Source organism: Lotus japonicus, chromosome 3, assembly GCF_012489685.1.
Source record: "Lotus japonicus ecotype B-129 chromosome 3, LjGifu_v1.2".
NCBI classification, from domain to species: Eukaryota; Viridiplantae; Streptophyta; class Magnoliopsida; order Fabales; family Fabaceae; genus Lotus; species Lotus japonicus.
This window is the reverse complement of record NC_080043.1, coordinates 20617187-20637261: the sequence shown is the minus strand read 5'-3', so window position 1 is coordinate 20637261 and position 20075 is coordinate 20617187. Positions and strand designations below refer to the sequence as shown.

Sequence of the window (20075 nt, the reverse complement as noted above, 5' to 3'; positions counted from 1 at the left end):
GCCATGCCCCATTCCAGTAGACACTTCTTCATTATTATTACCACTACTTCCCCCGGGACTACTCTGATTACCCACGTTAGATCCTTGAGGGGAGGTTCTTCCTCGGTTGCTTGCCATACTCAAAGTCTTACCACTTCTCAGGTGCATATAAATCACAATCCAGGCAAGTAGCAAATACCAAATAGCATGCAGCAAACAAAACACACAAAACGCTTCTGTAAAACTTAGTTTTCACAAAAACGGTCCCACTGGGCGTGCCAATTTGTTTACACGGATTTTTGGTAAACAAATATCCTCTTAGTTCGACTAAAGGAAGTTTAGATTTCAGGGTCCTTTTGAGAAAACGTTTTGCCAAAGTGTAGTGTGTGGACGGATGTGTTTTCGACAACAATAAACAACTTCAAACGAAACTGGATTTTATTGAATATGAGTCGATTACAAAATAGTTAAGCAAACCAAGATAACATGAAAGCAAATTTCGACAAAACAAGCTACACATAAGAACTGGGAATTAACAAACTGCAATGCAAGGAAATTAAAGCGTTGGTTCTGCAACATACTCCTCCATCATCACGTTCTGCTCTCGAAGTCTCATTGATGCGGACGTTTAGAGCTTTTAGTGAATTTTCAGAGTTTTTTAGTTGGGAACCTCTTCTTCTGCTGCTGCTTCCTCTATTTATATTGTTCTTTCTGCCCATGTTCTTGGCGGTTTTCCTTGGATGCACGATGGCTTCGTGGGTTTTGAATTTTGGCGCCATACCCCACGTTTAGCCGATGGTCTTCGCGCACGTGACTCTATTGCCACGTGGATGGTTCTGAGTCGTGGGCAACCGTTGCTATTCGTGGCATCGTGGGTGTACGCACGTGCCTGTAATCGCTTGTTATTCGGTAACTGCCTCTTCCATTAAGGTGATCGAGATTTCTTCATCTTCTGAGTGTGTCGAGTTATGGCTTTTATTAACTTGTCCTTGAGGGACATCGTGTGCTGAGTTGCCGGCTTCGCCCAACCCCTTCTGTCGAGAAACCACTTTTTGTACCATGGTGTCGATAATTGTAATGCTTGTAATTTTGGCTTAACACATCCAAATCCAAATCTTATATTGATGATTAAAAAAAATTTCCACAACATTCGTAGTTTAGTGTGTCAAAATATGAGAATGAAAAAAGAAGAAATACCTCATTTCCAACATTTTCTGTGTGTTGGTTCTCTCCATTATACTCAGGAAACTCTATAACTAAGTTGGATAATATGTTGGCCCATATTTCATTTAGCTGCAGATAGTTATAGTTCTATTTCCTCTTTTTATCAATACCAGCATAAGATGTAAGATCGACTTTAAGCCCGTCTGGTTTCATCAGAATCCTTGGTGGAACATCAATTTGTTTCACATCATCTTGTACTAGCCTCAATTGCCTATAACAAATGTCCGGGTGAACCATGTGTATGACATAGAAAATCATGCAGGGCACCACTGCATATTTCAGACGACGTAGCTGATCATTATAACCGTATGGCCTCCAATATACATTATCCTCAGTTATATTATCAAATTTGTCTTTGAACTCTTCTTCCCTTGAAATCTTCTTTGATGACCTTAAATGGCTGAAGATCACTCTACTCCAACAGAGAAGTAAGGGGGTTTCATTTGATAAATCTATTCCTTTGAGAATTTCCTCCCTTAAATATTTGAAATGTTCCAATGCAAATAGCGTTAAAGCCAAAACAAAACAGCAAAGACTTTTTAGTTTTTCATCAACTACATCATTCTTGATGTCAGCCAACACTGCTACTCCCCAAGCATAGTTGTTGATCTCTTCCAAATCTAAAAGGGGCGAATAATGCGGCCGACCGGTCCTTGACCGGGAAGGAAGAACAATAGTTGCTAGGTAGTAAAAGATAAAAGCTTTTGCATGGATCTTAGAAGAATAACCCTCGGTAGTCTTAAAGTGTTTTTGCAGCTTTTGTAGGTTAATCGCACCTTTCGAATCTTTTTTTGTCTTCAATTTCGAGCATACTCTTCGCAGCATCTATTTCCATGCCTAAATGATATACTAGTACTTCGGCAGGATCATCCGATATTTTTCCCGTCACCGGCTTCCCATCGATGGGAAGTTCGGTTACGTAGAGGATGTCCTCTAACCCGAAATCTAACTCAATCTTGGATCCTTCAACTCCAATTCGAAAACAACTGATTCGACATCATATTTTAACATGAGATGACCTACGAAACCCAGGGGTATCTGCATATTCCATTTCATGCTCAACAATATCTCTTGGAGCTTGGGCAAGAACCCAAAACACGTTAATTCAACCATTGATCTGACATCACTACTCAGTTCCCAGTTCTTGATGTTATTTAAATGTATTTCTGATGATTTTATCATCATCTGTCAAGGAATAACAATCATATAATCACAGAAAACAGATAGATTACTCAATTGAATTAAACTTATACCATCTTGGTAAAAATAATCTGTTATATAAAATCAATGTTCACTAGTAGACACAAATGTTCCAGTGACTCATTTAGCAAGACGCGTCTGGTGGACACGAATGTTCCATAGGGTCACGCGTTCAAATCCTATGGAAATGTCCTTTTGCTAAAAATTTGAATTCTTAAAAAAAAATGGACCACAATTCTCTCGTGAGAATCAATGTTCCAGCGGCTCATTTGGCAAGACGCGTATGGTGTGACTGAGCTTCAAATGCAAAATTGTTTATTTGGGTCAGACTTATGTTTAACAAAAATATACCTGCGACCCAAACTAATTTTTATTTTGGGCAAGTGCCCAAGCAGGCCCAAACCATGAAAATTTCAATCCAACTTGTTCAAAGGACCCTTATTACCCTGGGGATAGTGAGGTATCAAAACAAACAAGGGTTTTCCCCTTGATGGAAATGATATCCCCAAATTCCCTTACCCTAATTTTTTCAAAGACATTGATTTCTCCGGGGAAAGTGAGGTACCAAGGAAAACAAGGGTTTTTCCCTTTGACGAAATTGATTTCCCAAAATTCCAACCCTAATTGATTTACCCAAAAATTGTTTATTTGGGTCAGGCTTATGTTAAATCTCTAAATTGATTTCTAGAAAATATACTAATCACATAAATAATAATAATAATAACTTATATAATTATATATTTGAGTTATTTCAAAAAATATATTTAAGCCAAAATTTATTTAATATTTAATGTACATAAAAATAGGGAATTTAGAAGGAAAAAAATGAAGAGGGAGCGGTTTCCCTTCTTTCTTCTGCTTTCACGCGCGTCTGCATTTATCTCTGACCCATCTTCTCCTCCGACTTGACGCTTTGCCTCTTCAACGCTCAGGTAAGAACTGTCTCCCACATATCTCGCTCTAGGGTTATAGGGTATGCATTGTCTTCTTCCCCACACTGCTGCAATCAGTTTTTCGCACTGAATAAGTGAGAAATTTATGGCACATACATGAGAAGAAATTTGGGCATGAATTTGTACATATAGGTGCGGTTGTAATCAGGGTGTGAAAAATGGTTTGGTCTGAAATTTGGGTAGGATTTATTCTTTTGAAGTTATTTATTTTAGCTATGCCCCTCCAAATTTGAGACCAAACCATTTTTCACATACTGATCACAACCGCACATATATGTACCAATTCATGCCCAAATTTCTTCTCATGTATGTGCCCTAAAATTTGCACTCATTTATTGCGAAAAAATGATTGCAGCAATGTAGGGAAGAAGACGGTGCAAACCTTAAAACCCTAGAGGGAGATATGTGGGAGATCGTGCTTACCTGAGCGTTGTAGAGGCAGAACGTCGCGTCGGAGGAGAAGACGGGTCGGAGGCAGATGTAGGCGTGCCTTAAAGCAGAAGAAAGAAGGGAAATCGTTCCCTCTTCTTTTCTTTTCAAATTCCACTCTCTTCAAACGTTCCCGCTTCCTTTTTTTTCCTCCTAAATTTATTATTTTTATGTACATTAAATATTAAATAAATTTTGACTTAAATAATTTTTTTGAAATAACCCAAATATATAATTATATAAGTTATTATTTTTATTTATGTGATTAGTATATTTCTAGAAATCAATTTAAGGATTTAACATAAGTCTGACCCAAATAAACAATTTTTTTTGGAAAATCAATTATGGTTGAAATTTTGGGAAATCAATTTCGTCAAGGGAAAAAACCCTTGTTTTCCTTGGTACCTCAGTTTCCCTGGAGAAATCAAGGTCCTTGGAAAAATTAGGGTAAGGGAATTTGGGGATATCATTTTCATCAAGGGGAAAACTCTTGTTTATTATGGTACCTCACTATCTCCGAGGAAATAAGGGTCCTTTGAAAAATTGGGATTGGAATTTTTATGGTTTGGGTCTGCTTGGGCACTTGCCCAAAATAAAAATTAGTTTGGGTCGCAGGTATATTTTTGTTAAACATAAGCTTGGCCCAAATAAACAATTTTGCATTTGAAGCTTAGTCACACCAGACGCGTCTTCCCAAATGAGCCACTGGAACATTGATTCTCACGAGAGAATTGTGGTCCATGTTTTTTTTTAAGAATTCAAAGTTTTAGCAAAAGGTCATGTCCATAGGATTTGAACGCGTGACCATATGGAACATTCGTGTCCACCAAACATGTCTTGCCAAATGAGCCACTGAAACATTCGTGTTTACTAGTGAACATTTATTTTATATAACAGTTTATTTTTACCAAAATGGTATAAGTTTAATTCAGTTGAGTAATCTATCTGCTTTCTGTGATTATATGATTGTCATTCCTTGACAGATGAAGATAAAATCATCAGAAATGCATTTAAATAACATCAAGAATTGGGAACTGAGTAGTCAGATCAATGGTTGAACTAACGTGTTTTTTGTTCTTGCCCAAGCTCCAAGAGACATTGTTGAGCATGAAAGGGAATATGATGTTGAATCATATTGTTTTCGAATTGGAGCAGAAGGGTCCAAGTTTGGGTTAGATTTCGGGTTAGAGGACATCCTCTACATAACCAAACTTCCCATCGACGGGAAGCCGGTGACGGGAAAAATATCGGATGATCCTGCCCAAGTACTAGTATATCATTTAGGCATGGAAATAGATGCTGCGAAGAGTATGCTCGAAATTGAAAACAAAAAAGATTCGAAAGGTGCGATTAATCTACAAAAGCTATAAAAACACTTTAAGACTACCGGGGGTTATTCTTCTGAGGTCCATGCAAAAACTTTTATCTTTTACTACCTAGCAACTATTGTACTTCCTTCCCGGTCAAGGACTGGTAGGCCGCATTATTTGCCCCTTTTAGATTTGGAAGAGATCAACAACTATGTTTGGGGAGCAGTAGTGTTGGCTGACATCAAGAATGACGTAGTTGATGAAAAACTAAAAAGTCTTTGCTGTTTTGTTTTGGCTTTAACGCGATTTGCATTGGAACATTTCAAATTTTTAAGGGAGGAAATTATCAAAGGAATAGATTTATCAAATGAAACCCCCTTACTTCTTAGGTGGAGTAGAGTGATCTTCAGCCATTTAAGGTCATCAAAGAAGATTTTAAGGGAAGAAGAGTTCAAAGACAAATTTGATAATATGACTGAGGATGATGTATATTAGAGGCCATACGGTTATAATGATCAGCTACGTCGTCTGAAATATGCGGTGGTGCCCTGCATCAATTTCTATGCCATACAAATGGTTCATCCGGACATTTGTTATAGGCAATTATGTCTAGTACAAGATGATGTGAAACAAATTTATGTTCCACCGAGGATTCCGATGAAACAAGCCGGGCTTAATTTCGATCTTACATCTTATGTTGGTATTGATAAAAAGAGGAAAAAGTAACTATAACTATCTGTAGCTAAATAAAATGTGGGCCAACATATTATCCAACTTAGTTATAGAGTTTCCTGAGGATAATGGAGAGAACCAACGCACAGAAAATGTTGGAAATGAGGTATTAAAATATTTTGTCTTCTTTGTCATTTTTATATTTTGACACAGTAAACTACTAATGTTGTGGAAATTGTTTTTAATCATCGATATAGGATTTCGATTTGGATGACAATGCCGGAAATGGAAGCCTAAGCTGACTTGGATCTGAACCTCCGCATGATGCATCGCAACAACAGGTAATGTTATTAATATTTTTTATTAAATTTAGGGACCTTGATGTTCTCAGGGGAATTAGGCACATAACAAATTTTTACCTACTAATGTTGTGGAAATTATTTTCAATCATTTTTTTAGGTGAAATAAAAGTAGGGCCTAAACACTACAAATCAATTTGGGGATTTAGGGTAAAGTTTTTTTTTTGCGATTGTCACGTTGGCACCTTGTTGAGGTAAAATAAAAGAAAATAGAAACAAGGGCCTACAAACTACAAATATTTGAATATTTATTATGTCGGTCCAAAGATCTCTTGATGATGCACATCGATTCCTTTAGTTTTGCAATCACAGCTGCTCCCCAAGCATAACTATTTATTTCATTGAATTCGAGCAGCTGTAGGTACTGTGGAGAAATAGTTGTAGAGCTGTTGGAAAACCAGAGTGTTCCCAACAAGAACACCTTAATATGTATGCAGGGACATTTTGAAAACTCCCCAGCAGCTTGTTTACTTCGATTTTGCCATTCTTGGTGTTAGACTTAATGTCATCTTCAAGCAGTGACTGTGCTAGAGCAACATCCTTTGTTAGATACAATATGTTTTGCATATTTTGGCAAAGCTGAGTGAAAGGTTGAAAGGAAAAGTAGTGTTTAAAGATGGCAGCAGCAGGGGGAGCGAGGGGAGGAGTGAAGGGAAGGCATATTTCGAATTTTTTGTTTTGCATTCTACTTTCCTCCATGGAGCACTAAATCCTCCTCCATGTATCTTTTGGTTGTATATCTCTCTAATGTTTATGTGATAGGACAAAATACATTCAATTTATAAGTTAGACTCTTGTTGTAACTGTAAGTGTGTGCGTCGCAAGGTGTTTTAGTATTAAAAACAAATGACTTAACGAGGGTATAAATTTATACCAAATAATAAATCTCAATTCCATTCCAGAGATGTTTATGTATATCTTATGCTATGGTTCCACCTCATATCCAGGCCATTTCTCTCATTAATTACAATTACAAGAGAATCCTGAGCTAGCCGGGACAAAATCATTGCTAATCATATAATGTGCTTAATACGCGTATTCTTTAGGTACTTTATAATGATAATTAACAATTTTGGCAGAGCAGAATAAGAAAGTTAGAATAAAAGAAACTTTCGTTAATAGTATAAAATTAACAAATCATAGCGTGATCCTCAAAATAATTGATTGATTCAGCGAATATTTTATTTTATACTTTATCATGTACAACTAAGTCACAACAACCCAATCCTTGCCAATTTGCAGCCTCACACTAACTTTGATCAAACCACTGCCAAGTGCCTACCACTTCATTCATACAATTACAAAGTCAAGAAAAGCCTGATAAAAATAATAATTTATAGTAGTATTTGCCAAAATATTACCCTAAACACATCATAAAAATTCCAATTAATGTTAATTAACCTTTATTATTTCTCACTTAAAAACTCAATGCCGTCAAAACATGCAACTAGCAAACCACCCTGTGGTTGACTTTGAACAAATGGCTGCGGTGCTTTATACTTTTATTATTACATACACACACGTTATCACCAAATTAATTTGACCACATGGGTTTCTTTTTTTTTTCCCCTTAGTATCTTTATTTACAGCCGATAATCATGTAATTAATTCCCTGATCCCAAAATTATATTAAGTGACTATACTTTTTTTAATAAATCATTTTTCTTATATTAAACTCTATCTATTATCCAAAATTATATTAAGTGACTATACATTTTTTTTAACAATATTATGTTTAAAGACTCCAACTATCTATCAACTATGTTAAACCTGGTGATAAGATATTGTCAGCAGGTGAATTTTGACAAACAAATAAAACCAAAATAAACAGACAAATCAAAACAGTCAAAATTCAAAACCACTATTATATCATTCATTGCTAGCTAGCATACCCATGTTTATTTGATTGAACAGGTTGAGTTTCACACGCAGAAAACAAAGCCAAATTGTTTATGGATATGTATGTACTACACATTCAATGTTTTCCTTCAATTATTTGTTTTTTCCTTCATCTCTAATCAATCAAAAGTCATCATCATCATCATCTTCATATCCTTCCTTTACTTCTTCCTTCTATTCCTTCCAACCTCTTAACTAACACCAACCAATCACATTTCACAAATTGGCTATTGCATTATTCATAACAATTAAACATGGCGATTTCCCCAACGTTCCCAACCAGAAAACGACCAACCCGAACGTCGTCGTTTCACTCTTCCAACCTTGCCGACTTAAGCCTCCTCCACTCTCTCCTCCACCTCACCGACCAGATATGTTCCACCGCCACCGCCGCAACCAACTTCCTCCTCAGCCGCACTTCCTCCTCCACCGTCCGCAAAACGCACCTCCTCGGCGTCGTTTTCGAAGACCTCCTCCGCGTTTCATCTTCATCTTCTCCAACCTCAAGCTCCCTCCTCCTCTGCCTCGAGGAAATGTACATCGTGCTTCACAGAATCAAAACGCTCATCGAAGATTGCTCAAATCAAAGCAAATTCTCATTCCTCATGCAAATCGAAACCGTCGCTGATAGCTTCCACAAGCTCACCGGAGAGTTATCCACTCTTCTCGATATCTTCCCTCTGCAAGAACTCGTCGACCTCAACGACGACGTTCGAGAACTCGTTCTCCTCATCAGACGGCAGTGCTCCGAATCCAAACCGGTTCTCGGAGCGGAACAATCAGAGCTCCGGAACGACGTCGTTTCAATCCTCAACGGAATTAAGAGCGAGATTGTTCCTGATCAAGCACAATTAGCCTCAATCTTCGAGAAATTGGAGATTCGCGATTCTTCTACTTGTAGATCAGAGATTGAGAGCCTGCAACGAGAGATTCACAATCGGAGCGAGGAAGAACAACAACAACAATCGAGATCAGAAATCGTCGCGTTGATCGGACTTGTTCGTTACGCCAAGTGCGTTCTCTTCGGCGCGTCGACGCCGCCGCGAAGTGAGTGTCTACGGCGGAAGGAATCCTCATCGGAGTTATCAGTGCCGGCGGATTACCGGTGCCCGATAAGCTTAGAACTGATGCGTGACCCTGTCGTCGTGGCAACTGGACAGACGTACGATCGGGTTTCCATCAAGCTCTGGATGGATGCAGGACACAACACGTGTCCCAAGACAGGTCAGATCCTGGCCCACACTGACCTCATCCCAAACCATGCGCTGCGGAACATGATAGCGTTATGGTGCCGCGAGCAGAGGATCCCGTTCGACGCGGAAACCGTTACAGGGAAAATCAACGGTGGCGTAACAAACAAAACCGCCTTAGAAGCCACCAAAATGATGTCAACGTTTTTAGTCAACAAACTCAACGTTTCGGATTTGGATGAATCAAACGCCGTCGTTTACGAGCTTCGGGTTCTGGCGAAAACAGACTCGGATAGCCGAGCCTGCATTGCCGAAGCTGGAGCGATTCCGGTTCTGGTTCGGTATCTCACCACCGGTTCGCACCACCCGAGCCTCCAGGTGAACGCGGTGACCACGATTCTCAATCTCTCGATACTGGAAGCGAACAAGACGAGGATCATGGAGACTGACGGCGCGTTGAACGGCGTCGCGGAGGTGCTGCGGTCTGGTGCCACGTGGGAGGCCAAGGCGAACGCGGCGGCGACGGTGTTCAGCTTGACTGGGGTCCCGGTTTACAGGAAGAAGCTCGGGAGGAAGATGCGTGTGCTGAGCGGGTTGGTCGAGCTTGCCAAGTGTGGGCCTGAGGGGGCTAGGAGGGACGCTTTGGCGGCGATTCTGAATCTCGCGGCGGACCGCGAGACGGTGGGGAGATTGGTGGAGGGCGGGGCGGTGGAGGTTGCGGCGGAGGTTATGGCGGTGATGCCGGAGGAGGCGGTGACGATTCTTGAGGCGGTGGTGAAGCGTGGTGGGTTGATGGCGGTGGCGGCGGCTTATGTGGGGATTAAGAAGTTGGGGAATGTGTTGAGGGATGGGTCGGAGAGAGCGAGGGAGAGTGCGGCGGCGACGCTTGTTACGATGTGTAGGAAGGGTGGGTCGGAGATTGTGGCGGAGCTGGCGGCGATTCCTGGAGTGGAGAGGGTGATTTGGGAGTTGATGGCGGTGGGGAGTGTTAGAGGGAGGAGGAAGGCGGCGACACTGTTGCGGATACTAAGGAGGGGGGCGGCGGGGTTAGAGAGTGAAGAATTGTCAACTACCACGTTTGTCAATTCCTCAACTACTACTGTGGTTGTTCCAACTACCACAGTGGCAAACAATTGATTTGTAAATTTCTCAAATAAGCACTAATTCTTGTATCATTTTGATATTTGATTTTTTCAGATCCTGTAAAATGTAATATATGGAGCAATGTCTCGTGAAATACAACATTTTTCCATTCTTTCATTTGTTTGAGTTGAGTTTTCAAATTGTGAATGATAAATCTGAGTTTTGAAACATGCTCTTTCCTTGTTGTTTTGAGACTAATTTTTATGGGCTTCTAATGGAAATTTGACTGCAATACTTACTAATGGCCATCGAACTTTCATTTGAGCCATTGACTGACTCACGCACTGTCCAGTGTCCACCATATTGCACTACTTTGGTTTCTCATTGAAAGATTGTGAAGGCATTTTTCAGAGCTTCTGAAATGTCTTCGTTTTACTTTAACCAATTTTATGAGAACGGGGTATCCTCCTTTGAATAGAAAAAATCAAGTGTTGTCAACATTGCATCAAGAGATGAAAAAAGGATGCGAACAACGGACAAGGTGAGGGTTTCTCAACCCTTGGAATACTCTTGAGGGTGAAGTAAAACATAATATTCCGGTCGTTTCAAATGATCCGCAGATAAGTGAATTATGTGTTGGTCAATCGAGATAATGAGAAGTGAGTTCTATCTCGTTGAAATTATAAGTGGACTTAGGCCAACACATTCATAATATCATTAACGGGCCAGTTCAATGTTATGCTTTATTCATGTAGTAATTTGACTCTGAGTTAGTGTTATTTTTAACACCACCCTAATTCTTTTTTACACCATCCCAACTTTAATAAATACTAAAAAACACACCTATCTTTTGTCAAGTCTAAAATTAGATATTCAAAAATCTCCCTTGTTAGATTTTGATAATGAGAAAGTTATAAAGATAGCGAGTGGAGTGTCAACAAAGATACTAATATAGTTAGAAAAGACACAAAAATAGATATTAATAGAATGAGGTCTAAGAATAATATGAGAGGTGGGGTGAAGGGTGGTGACAGCGGGGAGAAATGGCGTCTAGTAGGCTGAGAGGGGATGGGTCAGAACTCACACTCATTAGAGATACATATATAAAAGAGAGAAATGAAAGATATGATGATTGATGAGTGATTATGAGAAAGAAAAGAAAGGAGATATAGGAAGAAAAAGTTGATAGAAGTGAGACAGAAAAGAAAGTGAGTGGTAATTTATCAAAGTTGATGTGTTTAGGGGTATATTTGAAAAAAAAAAGTGAGGGTGATAGAATAGGAAGTAGAGTGGTGGGAATAGTAACACCTTATTGACCTTCACATAGAACGATGAGGCACTATTTTTTGTTTTGGGTCACTAATGTGGTCCTATATGAAGTGCCCAACATCTCACAACCTCAGAACCTTATGGGCCTCAAATAATGATGATTGAACTTGTAATTTCTTTCCTTACCCAATGGCAAGCGTCAACACCCTTGCATGCGCAACACTTTGAGAGAACAAAACAAGATTTGTCCAAAAAAAAAGTTTGTCCAAAAAAAAAGAGAGAACAAAACAAGTCGACTAAAAAATAAAAAAAGAGAACAAAACAAAACAGACAATTTCATACTTGATTATCAAGCGTGACAAAAAGAAACAAAAGAGTTTTTTTTGGTACAAGGAAACAAAAGAGTTGATTGTCCATTACTACCACCAATATATCAAATATCAATAGAAGAGTCCCGTGGGCTTAACTAACTTGAATGCATGTGATTTTTATTTTAAATTTCCTAAAGAGCAGCCATCAGATTAATCTCTTCAATCAAAAATAGCTTTCAAGTGGAAGATTTCTCTCAAAAAATTCCTCACCATACACACTGTTTAAGGATCCAACCCTAAACTAAATGCTTAAGGAGTTAAGCTATCAATCAACCATTTAGACCTTCTTAGTACTAGTTGGGAAATTTGCTTATAGATTTCTAGTAGCTCTCAAGATAGATAGACATTTCTTTTGCCTCTTAAATCTCTTAAGCACCCCTCAAAAAGTGGTGACCTCACTTAAACTCTACAAATTCTAGTACTCAAAAGAAAGAAAAAGATCAAGACTCAAGAGACTACTAACATGGCATAACAAGTAAGGCATAGTACATGATAAATACAAAAAAGGTAACAAACAAGAGGTATAACCCTGTCACGAGGCACATCATTTGTCCTTCCTAAAGATACAAACAAACTTAATACAATTTTCAACCATGACAATTATGGTTTTTGGTCCCATCTTTAATCAATTCATTTCATTCTTGATCATTATAGATTCCGGTTTCGACACGCTCACATTACCTAGACCTTTCCATGCAAATATGAAGGGGGACCAGTTGACTAAATTAAATAGATTTTTCCACCATTCACAAATACAAAGCAGAAAGCCCCAATCTTATTCCATAATAATCATAGTGTCATAATTATATTCCTCAGTCCTGAATTTTGTAATCATATATAGAAGAAACTAGCGTTTTTACCCCGTGCGTTGCACGGCGAATATTGATCTCATTATTTAAGCACGATTAATGAATTAGGCTTAATGGCTATTTTGATCCCTCACTTATCACAATTTTTCACTTTTAGTCCCTTTAGGAAAAAATTAGCAAAATTAATCCCTCATATTTACACACTTTTGCAGTTTTCGTCTAAATAGGGACCATTTTTGCAAATAAATAAACAATGTGGAGGACCAAAAGTGCTAATTTTTTTTATTGGGGACCAAAAGTGCAAAACTGTGATAAGTGAGGGACCAAAAAAGCTATTAAGCCTTGAATTAAGATATGAAAAATTGAAAAATGAGCATTCAACCAAACAAAATCACAATGAGTATTACACAACTTGCAAAATTTGACAAAAACTTTATATACATTTAATTCTAAATATTTTTAAAATTATAAAAAATATACTTAAATTAGATTAAAAATTGTTCCCAAGAGTTAGCAATAGTGGTAAAAGCTAGGAGCCATAAGGGAAGGATGGGAATGAAGAGTTAGCAAAAATTATTAGTTTTTACATGAACTATTTCTTGTGTAGAATGTTTTTCCCTGTCGAACTTTTTTACCATGTAATCTAATCATAAGTATATAGTACTCATTTAAGAAAAATGTTTTAAAATTTGACTGAAAATTTGGCCTCAATTACTATTATTTAGTACTCATTTTAAATTTCAAACTCAAATCTCAATTTTTTTTTACAATTTTTAAAAAAGGAAATTCATTAACTTAAATTGAATATTGACTCATTAATCAATGAGATCATTCTATAAATTATATTTATTTCTTAAAAAATTAAAAGAAACCTAATTAATTATTATGAATGAATTTACAAATGATTTAGGGTGGAAAGAAAAGCGTATTCTGTGTCTGAGCAAAATAATTTAAAATCCGAGTGAAAAGTTGGATCAAATTACTTTTATTTAGTACCCATTTTAAATTTCAAACTCAAATCGCAAAATTATTTTTTACAATTTTAAAAATAATAAATTAATTAAATAAAATTAAATATTCGCTCCTTAATCTATGAGATCATTCCATTATTTACCTTTTTTCTAAAAAAGGTAAAAGAAACCCCAATAATTATTATGAAAGGAAAAATTAAAATCTACTCATTAAAACGGAACTGACTCTTTTTTTCATCATTCCACTCCGAAATTTCATGTTGCCCAATTAGAATGTTTTTTTTTTCTAAATTGATTATTCATTTCCTTTTTACTTAAAAAACGGATTTGCCTTATTTATACTCATAACTAACTAAATCTGATTTTGCTTAAGAAAGTTGATTATGTACTGCACTCATTAAATTCAATATTTATTTTCTTTTTTCATTAAAACTAAAGGATTAAGCGTTTACATTTTTTTTAATATCACGCCATAAATTTTGACGCAAGTACTATTATTCACAACCAATTTTCAATTTCAAATTTCAAACTCAAATTTCAATATTAAATTGAATATCCACACCATAATCTATGGAATTATTCTAAATTTTATATTTATTACATAAAAAAGTTAAAGAAACTCCATTAATTATTATTAAAGGAGAAATCAAATTTATTCACTAAAACAGAATTGACATTTTTTAATTTATTTTACCTTGAAATTAAATGTATCCCAATCAAAATGATTTTTTTTAAATTGATTATTCATTTCCTTTTCATTAAATAAACGGATTTCTCTTATTTATATTGATCACAAACTAAATCTGATTTTGCATAAGAAAGTTAATCTCTACCCATTATATTTATTATTGATTTGCTTATTTTGTTTAAAAAAAGTATCAAGTGTTTTAAAATCTGACTGAAAATTAGGCTCCAATTACTATTATTTAGTACGCAATTAAAATTTCAAATTCAAATCTCAATTTTTGTTTACATTTTATAAAAAAAGAACTCCATTAACTTAAATATAATATTATGACCTAAAAAATTCTATATGACCTAAAAAAATATAATATTCACACCATAATCTAAACGCAAAACAGTAAATAACTCAAAGTGCACAAATAAATAAATAAATTACAACATAAAACGACAATCTTTGCTAAGTTGGAAGAAGATGCATCAGCCTTTAATCTAGAAGTAGTTGTCATGAACGGATCTGAACTATCCTGAAATAAGAGTAAAAATTAAAATTCACAATACATAACTATCTATAGTGATAGCATGTGCATATATAATAGTATTTAATTTTATTTTAACTTACATCACTTAATACTAATTATGTAAGCCGCAACTGTTCAACACTGTCATCATCAACCAAAATTTGTGAACACCAAAAGAAAAAGAGTATAACCAAATTGTAACATGCTAAACATTAAATCAAGCAGCAAGGTCAGTAGACAGTAGATGAAGATTCATGCCTAAAATATAAAGATGTATATGTTTTCCTGAGTTATATGTTTCAATATGCTTTGCTCAAAATAAATGTGAATCAAAAAATTCATAAGGCTTACCTCTCCTTCCTCGTATCTCTTCTTTGGTTTTTAATTGTAGAACAAAACTCAACCAAGCCACTCTGGAAAAACAAACAAAAAAATTCAGCGAAATCTAACAGAAAGTAGGAAGAGGGCAAAAACCTCACATGTTGTATTCACTCTTGAAGAATCTTCCATATAAGCTCACCATCCCCAATTCCAATTCACAATAAAAGTCCCATGGTGATGAGGCCTATGAAATTACAGAAGAAAAAGTAAAAAAGCATCACTCCAATCAAAATCATTTCAATAAATCACACACGTTGCAGATCATTTCATAATGTTCATAGAAATGTAACTATACCCTTATGATATGGCAAGAAACTGGTTGAATCAGAAGCAATACCTGAACTTTTTTTGCTTTTTCAACATTTGCTTCTCAATTTTCCAGTCATCACAACAATAGTTATTTCAAAACTCTTAGATGATGGTTAAATAATGGAATGATAGAGGAGAAGAATTACATAAGAGAGTTTATATAGATGAAAACAATTAGGGTTTATGTTGTTTGCATGTGAAAAAAGGAAGGAGAATATTGTTCCAAAAAGAATATTCAAAATTTGAATTTATAGGTTGTCAAAATTTTAAAATTTGAATCTTGATGTCAAAAACGTACTTTTTGAAAGGTTAGCAAAATCAGTTTTAATCACATAAAAAAAAAGCAAAATACGTATAACAAAAGTGAGAAAGTTTTTGTTTTTAAGCCTTATGTATGAATAAGAATATTAAACATCTATTAATGTGATTTTAAATGATTATTCCATAGGTAGTCAATGATGGGTGATGACTTTTGTTACAGCATTAATGGAGAGTTTAAAAAAAATTAAACAACAATTAATAATATTTTGAATGACTATTCCATAAGTAGTTAATGATGGGTGATGACTTTTGATTCAGCATAAATGGACAGTTAAAAAAATTAATCAACAATTAATGAGATTTTTTATAATTATTCAATAGATTGTCAATTATGGGTCACAAAACCAAAATTAAGGAGAAATTGTCTCACCATAAATTTGTCAGAATGATTTAGAGCTTGACACTTGTCAGCTAATGAGGGAGGGTGGATAAGAGTGAACTTGGGAGTGCTAACTCATCTAAGTGGGTCTCACAGTGTTCTTCTTTTCTATAGTATATAGATTAAGTGACCTATTTAACTTTGCTAGCTAGTTCAATAACCATTAGTTACAAATATATATAGACCGTTAAAAAAGATTGATTAGGATGAAGGTAGCTCTTCGCAATAGGGAGGACGTGCAAAAAATTTCGTAAGATAATCAGTGGTGGAACCAGAGAAACATAGAAGGCTGGAGATTTTTTTTTATGATTTAGTCCCTCAATTTTACTCTAACCTTTAAATTTTGCTCTTTCTTTCTTTTTGTTTTTGGCCCAAAAGCTTACCCGATCCAAATTTTTTTTCCTAGAGCCTGGGCCACGCTTAGGCAATGGCCTAGGCTTGCTAGGCGGTGGATCCGCCCCTAAAGATAATAGTACACTCACATTACACTTAATCAGTCTAAACACACATGTGTATATTTCACAAGCAGTGCATGATTTATTTATTTTTGCTATACATAAAAGAATTATTATACTATAAAAAATTATTTCTTAAAAAAGAATATTAAATATTTATGCTATTATAAATTTGAAATAAATATATTTATATACCAATATTCTCTTTGATACTCTCTTACTAACACTTTCTCTTTAATTGATTAAAATTCATGTATAGTCCACTAAAGTATATGAGTTTCACTCCCAATTTGGTCAGACATAAACAATCAAAGATATGCAGTGTTAGAAAGAATTAAAAAAAGAGTGTCAGTAGCACTTCTATAAAATATATAAGTATATTCATGTTTTTAAAAATATTTTTAGAATTAATTCCTAATATTTTTATAAAGGGTAAAAATGTCATTGTAAAAAGGATCTATCTATTGTTACTTGAAGTTTCTATTTTCTTCTTTATGTGTTTGTTAAGGTTTCCTTTTTGATGGTCTCTAATCTTAGTTATATCAAGTCTAAAACACTGTCCACTTCATGTTCTATCTCTCCTCCTTCTCTCCTTTCATCTCATTTCTATCATATCAAATAACTTACAAAATTTACTCTTTCTCACAACAATTTTTCTTTTCATGGTTCACAATCTCTCTCCCCACCACCAAAAATAGTGAGCTACCAATATCATTGAAAAATCTAGGGAGTTTGAAAAGACAACAATATCTAATAATTTAGATCTGGGGCAAGATCCTGGTCACCCATCCATTCTGAACAGCTGCACCTGAACTTTCTTTTTCTTTCCCCCTTTGCAAGATGGGAATTCACGGCACTTTGTACTATTTCATTCTTTGCACTGTGGAAATTGTTGACATTTTACTTCGTTTTCATTTCCTAGGAGACATGGTACGTCAAAGAATTGGCAAGAAAACGATGGACCGATACACATGGGGTCGAACTAAAGTTATAACCACATAACAAACCTATGTTGTAGACTTGTAGAGTTTCCATAAGCATGAAATAATCAAGAACATTACAAAACCGTAGAGTAATCCAAAATTATACGATCTCTATTGCTAGATGCATGGGCCACTAACATTTTGCACTTAGCTAGATGCATGTAATCCTGACCCACATCAAGTTTCTATACTCCCAAAAGCCTCTTCATTTTTCTCACCTTTCGAATTCTGATCAAGGTTTCACCCTTTGTTGGCAGAACAAATATTTAACGGGATCAGCATTCCTTTGGATTTTGCAATGAAATATCTAGCTAGCAAATGAGCATTATAAATAATAGGGCGAGCGCCAGCACAATAGTAATGTTGCAATTATGTGACTTTACTGTTCAAATTGTGGAACCAGTCTCTTGTAAAATTGTAATGTAAGACCGCCTACATCAAATTCATAAAATGGGACCGGCCTCTCTTTAAATCTTACAGGCACATATAGTCGGAGCCAGTGGCAGAACTAGAAATTTTAGGAAGCCTAGGCAAATTTTATGATTAAGTCCCTAAACTTTGCATTTTCTTATAAATTTGTCTTTTCTCTAATTTTTTTTTGGGCCAAAAAACCTACCTAGTCCAAAGAAATTTGTATTTTTTTTTACTTTGAGCCAGGGCATTGGACCTACCAAGCCCTGTGGTAGGTCCGCCACTGGTCGGAGCTTTATAACACTAGGTTTTCCCTTACCAATATTTTCACTCTATAATGTATATTGACACAAAATTTTCACCACAAATATTTTGTTGTAATATGAAGTGCGAGTAAGGGCCACATTAGATGAACAAGTAAATACTAAACAATTTATAGATGAGGTGATTCATACACTTAATACATCAAGGTTTTGAGTGAAACATGTGTGTACGATACACATTCGCTCTTTAACCCAATGTGGAGATTTGTCGTAGTTTTTTTTTTTTGCCCAACACCTCACTGACAATAACTGGTCAACTCTTAGAATGTGAAGACCAGCTTTATGTGACTCACACACCTAATATCTTAATGTTCTGGGCGAAAGGTGTGATGTTCAATCCACTTAGCTTAATCTTCTTTTTAGCCCAATGTGAAGATCCCATAGTTTTATGCAATTCTTTGGCCCAACAATTCTTCATGAAAGATAATTTTGTTAAGTAAGGAACTGTTAAGAAAAGCAATGCAAATAAAATGAAGGAGATGAAGCAGAGGGAAGAAAAAGTGGAATGCAATAGTGTTTACATTATGTATAATTGTTGGTAAGTAGATAAAACATCTACTCATATTTATAGTAATGAGTAGATTCCTAATCCTAAATAAATAAGGAAACAAATAAATCTAAGCAATAATCTAAATAGGATCAAAATATGACAAAATGCTCTAACATATGATAAAGAGATGATAAAATTTCTTTTTCATATTCTAACACTCCTTCTCAAGCGTAAGCTAACTTAGTTTAAGCTTGTTACAAATATACCCTTTAGAAATGAAAAAAAACTAACGAAGGTGCATTGTCACTTTCATTGCCATCAATGCCATTACAATTGTCCTTGTCATAGAGAAGAGGAGAAAAGAAGATAAATCATTGCAAGAAAAAGTGAAGCCTTGAGTTAGAGAGAAGTAGGGGAGCTCACATCCTCGTTGAAACTCGTTATGGTGCGATCTCTGTGTGGTGGTTCGCAGGAGAAAAAATGCGGCCTCATGTCGTTATCGGGAATGAAGGAGGAGATAACCTCATTGATACGAAGTCTTGGGAGTAGTGACCGAGGCCAACTTGTAGGTCGACAAGGACCAAAATCAAATAAAAAATGTACAATTTTTTAAAGTTACTTTCATGATATATATCGATGAAGTGCATTAAGTTTTCGTAGATTTTTTATGAAGTGGAAGTTAAAGGGAGAAGCCGAAAACCAAAGATGAGACAAGGTTTATGAAAAAAGTTACACCAACTGTGTGTCTACCGGAAAAGCACAGATCTATTCCACTACACCAGCGAAGTTGGATCAAATTTGACTCTTGATACCATGTTAAGAGAAGCAATACAAAGAAAAGAGGGAGAAGAAAAAGAGAGAAGAAATGGGAAGTGAAATGCATTAGGGTTACACTTTTCATAATTGTTAACTAAAAGATAAAATACCTACACATAGTCATAGTAATGAGTAGGCTCTTTTCCGAATTAAATAACGAAGCAATATAAGCAATGGTCATGATATGAAAGCAATAACTTAAATAAGATGAGAATATAATAACATACTCTAACATATGATAAATATACTTAGATATCATACCCGTGGGATGCACGGGCTTAGTTAAA

At 35.7% G+C, this 20075-nt stretch overlaps 1 protein-coding gene across 1 annotated transcript; it reads left to right on the top strand.

Moving 5' to 3' along the window:
- Window positions 1-7994: 7994 nt before the first annotated feature.
- LOC130747208 (U-box domain-containing protein 16) lies at window positions 7995-10475 on the top strand. The gene has a single exon (XM_057600068.1). It carries the CDS (start codon window positions 8280-8282, stop codon window positions 10350-10352), a length of 2073 nt encoding a protein of 690 aa, XP_057456051.1. The 5' UTR covers window positions 7995-8279; the 3' UTR covers window positions 10353-10475.
- Window positions 10476-20075: the final 9600 nt, after the last annotated feature.

What these genes read in the sequence shown, in the direction of transcription:
- LOC130747208 (XM_057600068.1), top strand. Translation starts at nt 8,280, where the DNA reads ATGGCGATTTCCCCAACGTTCCCAACCAGAAAACGACCAACCCGAACG.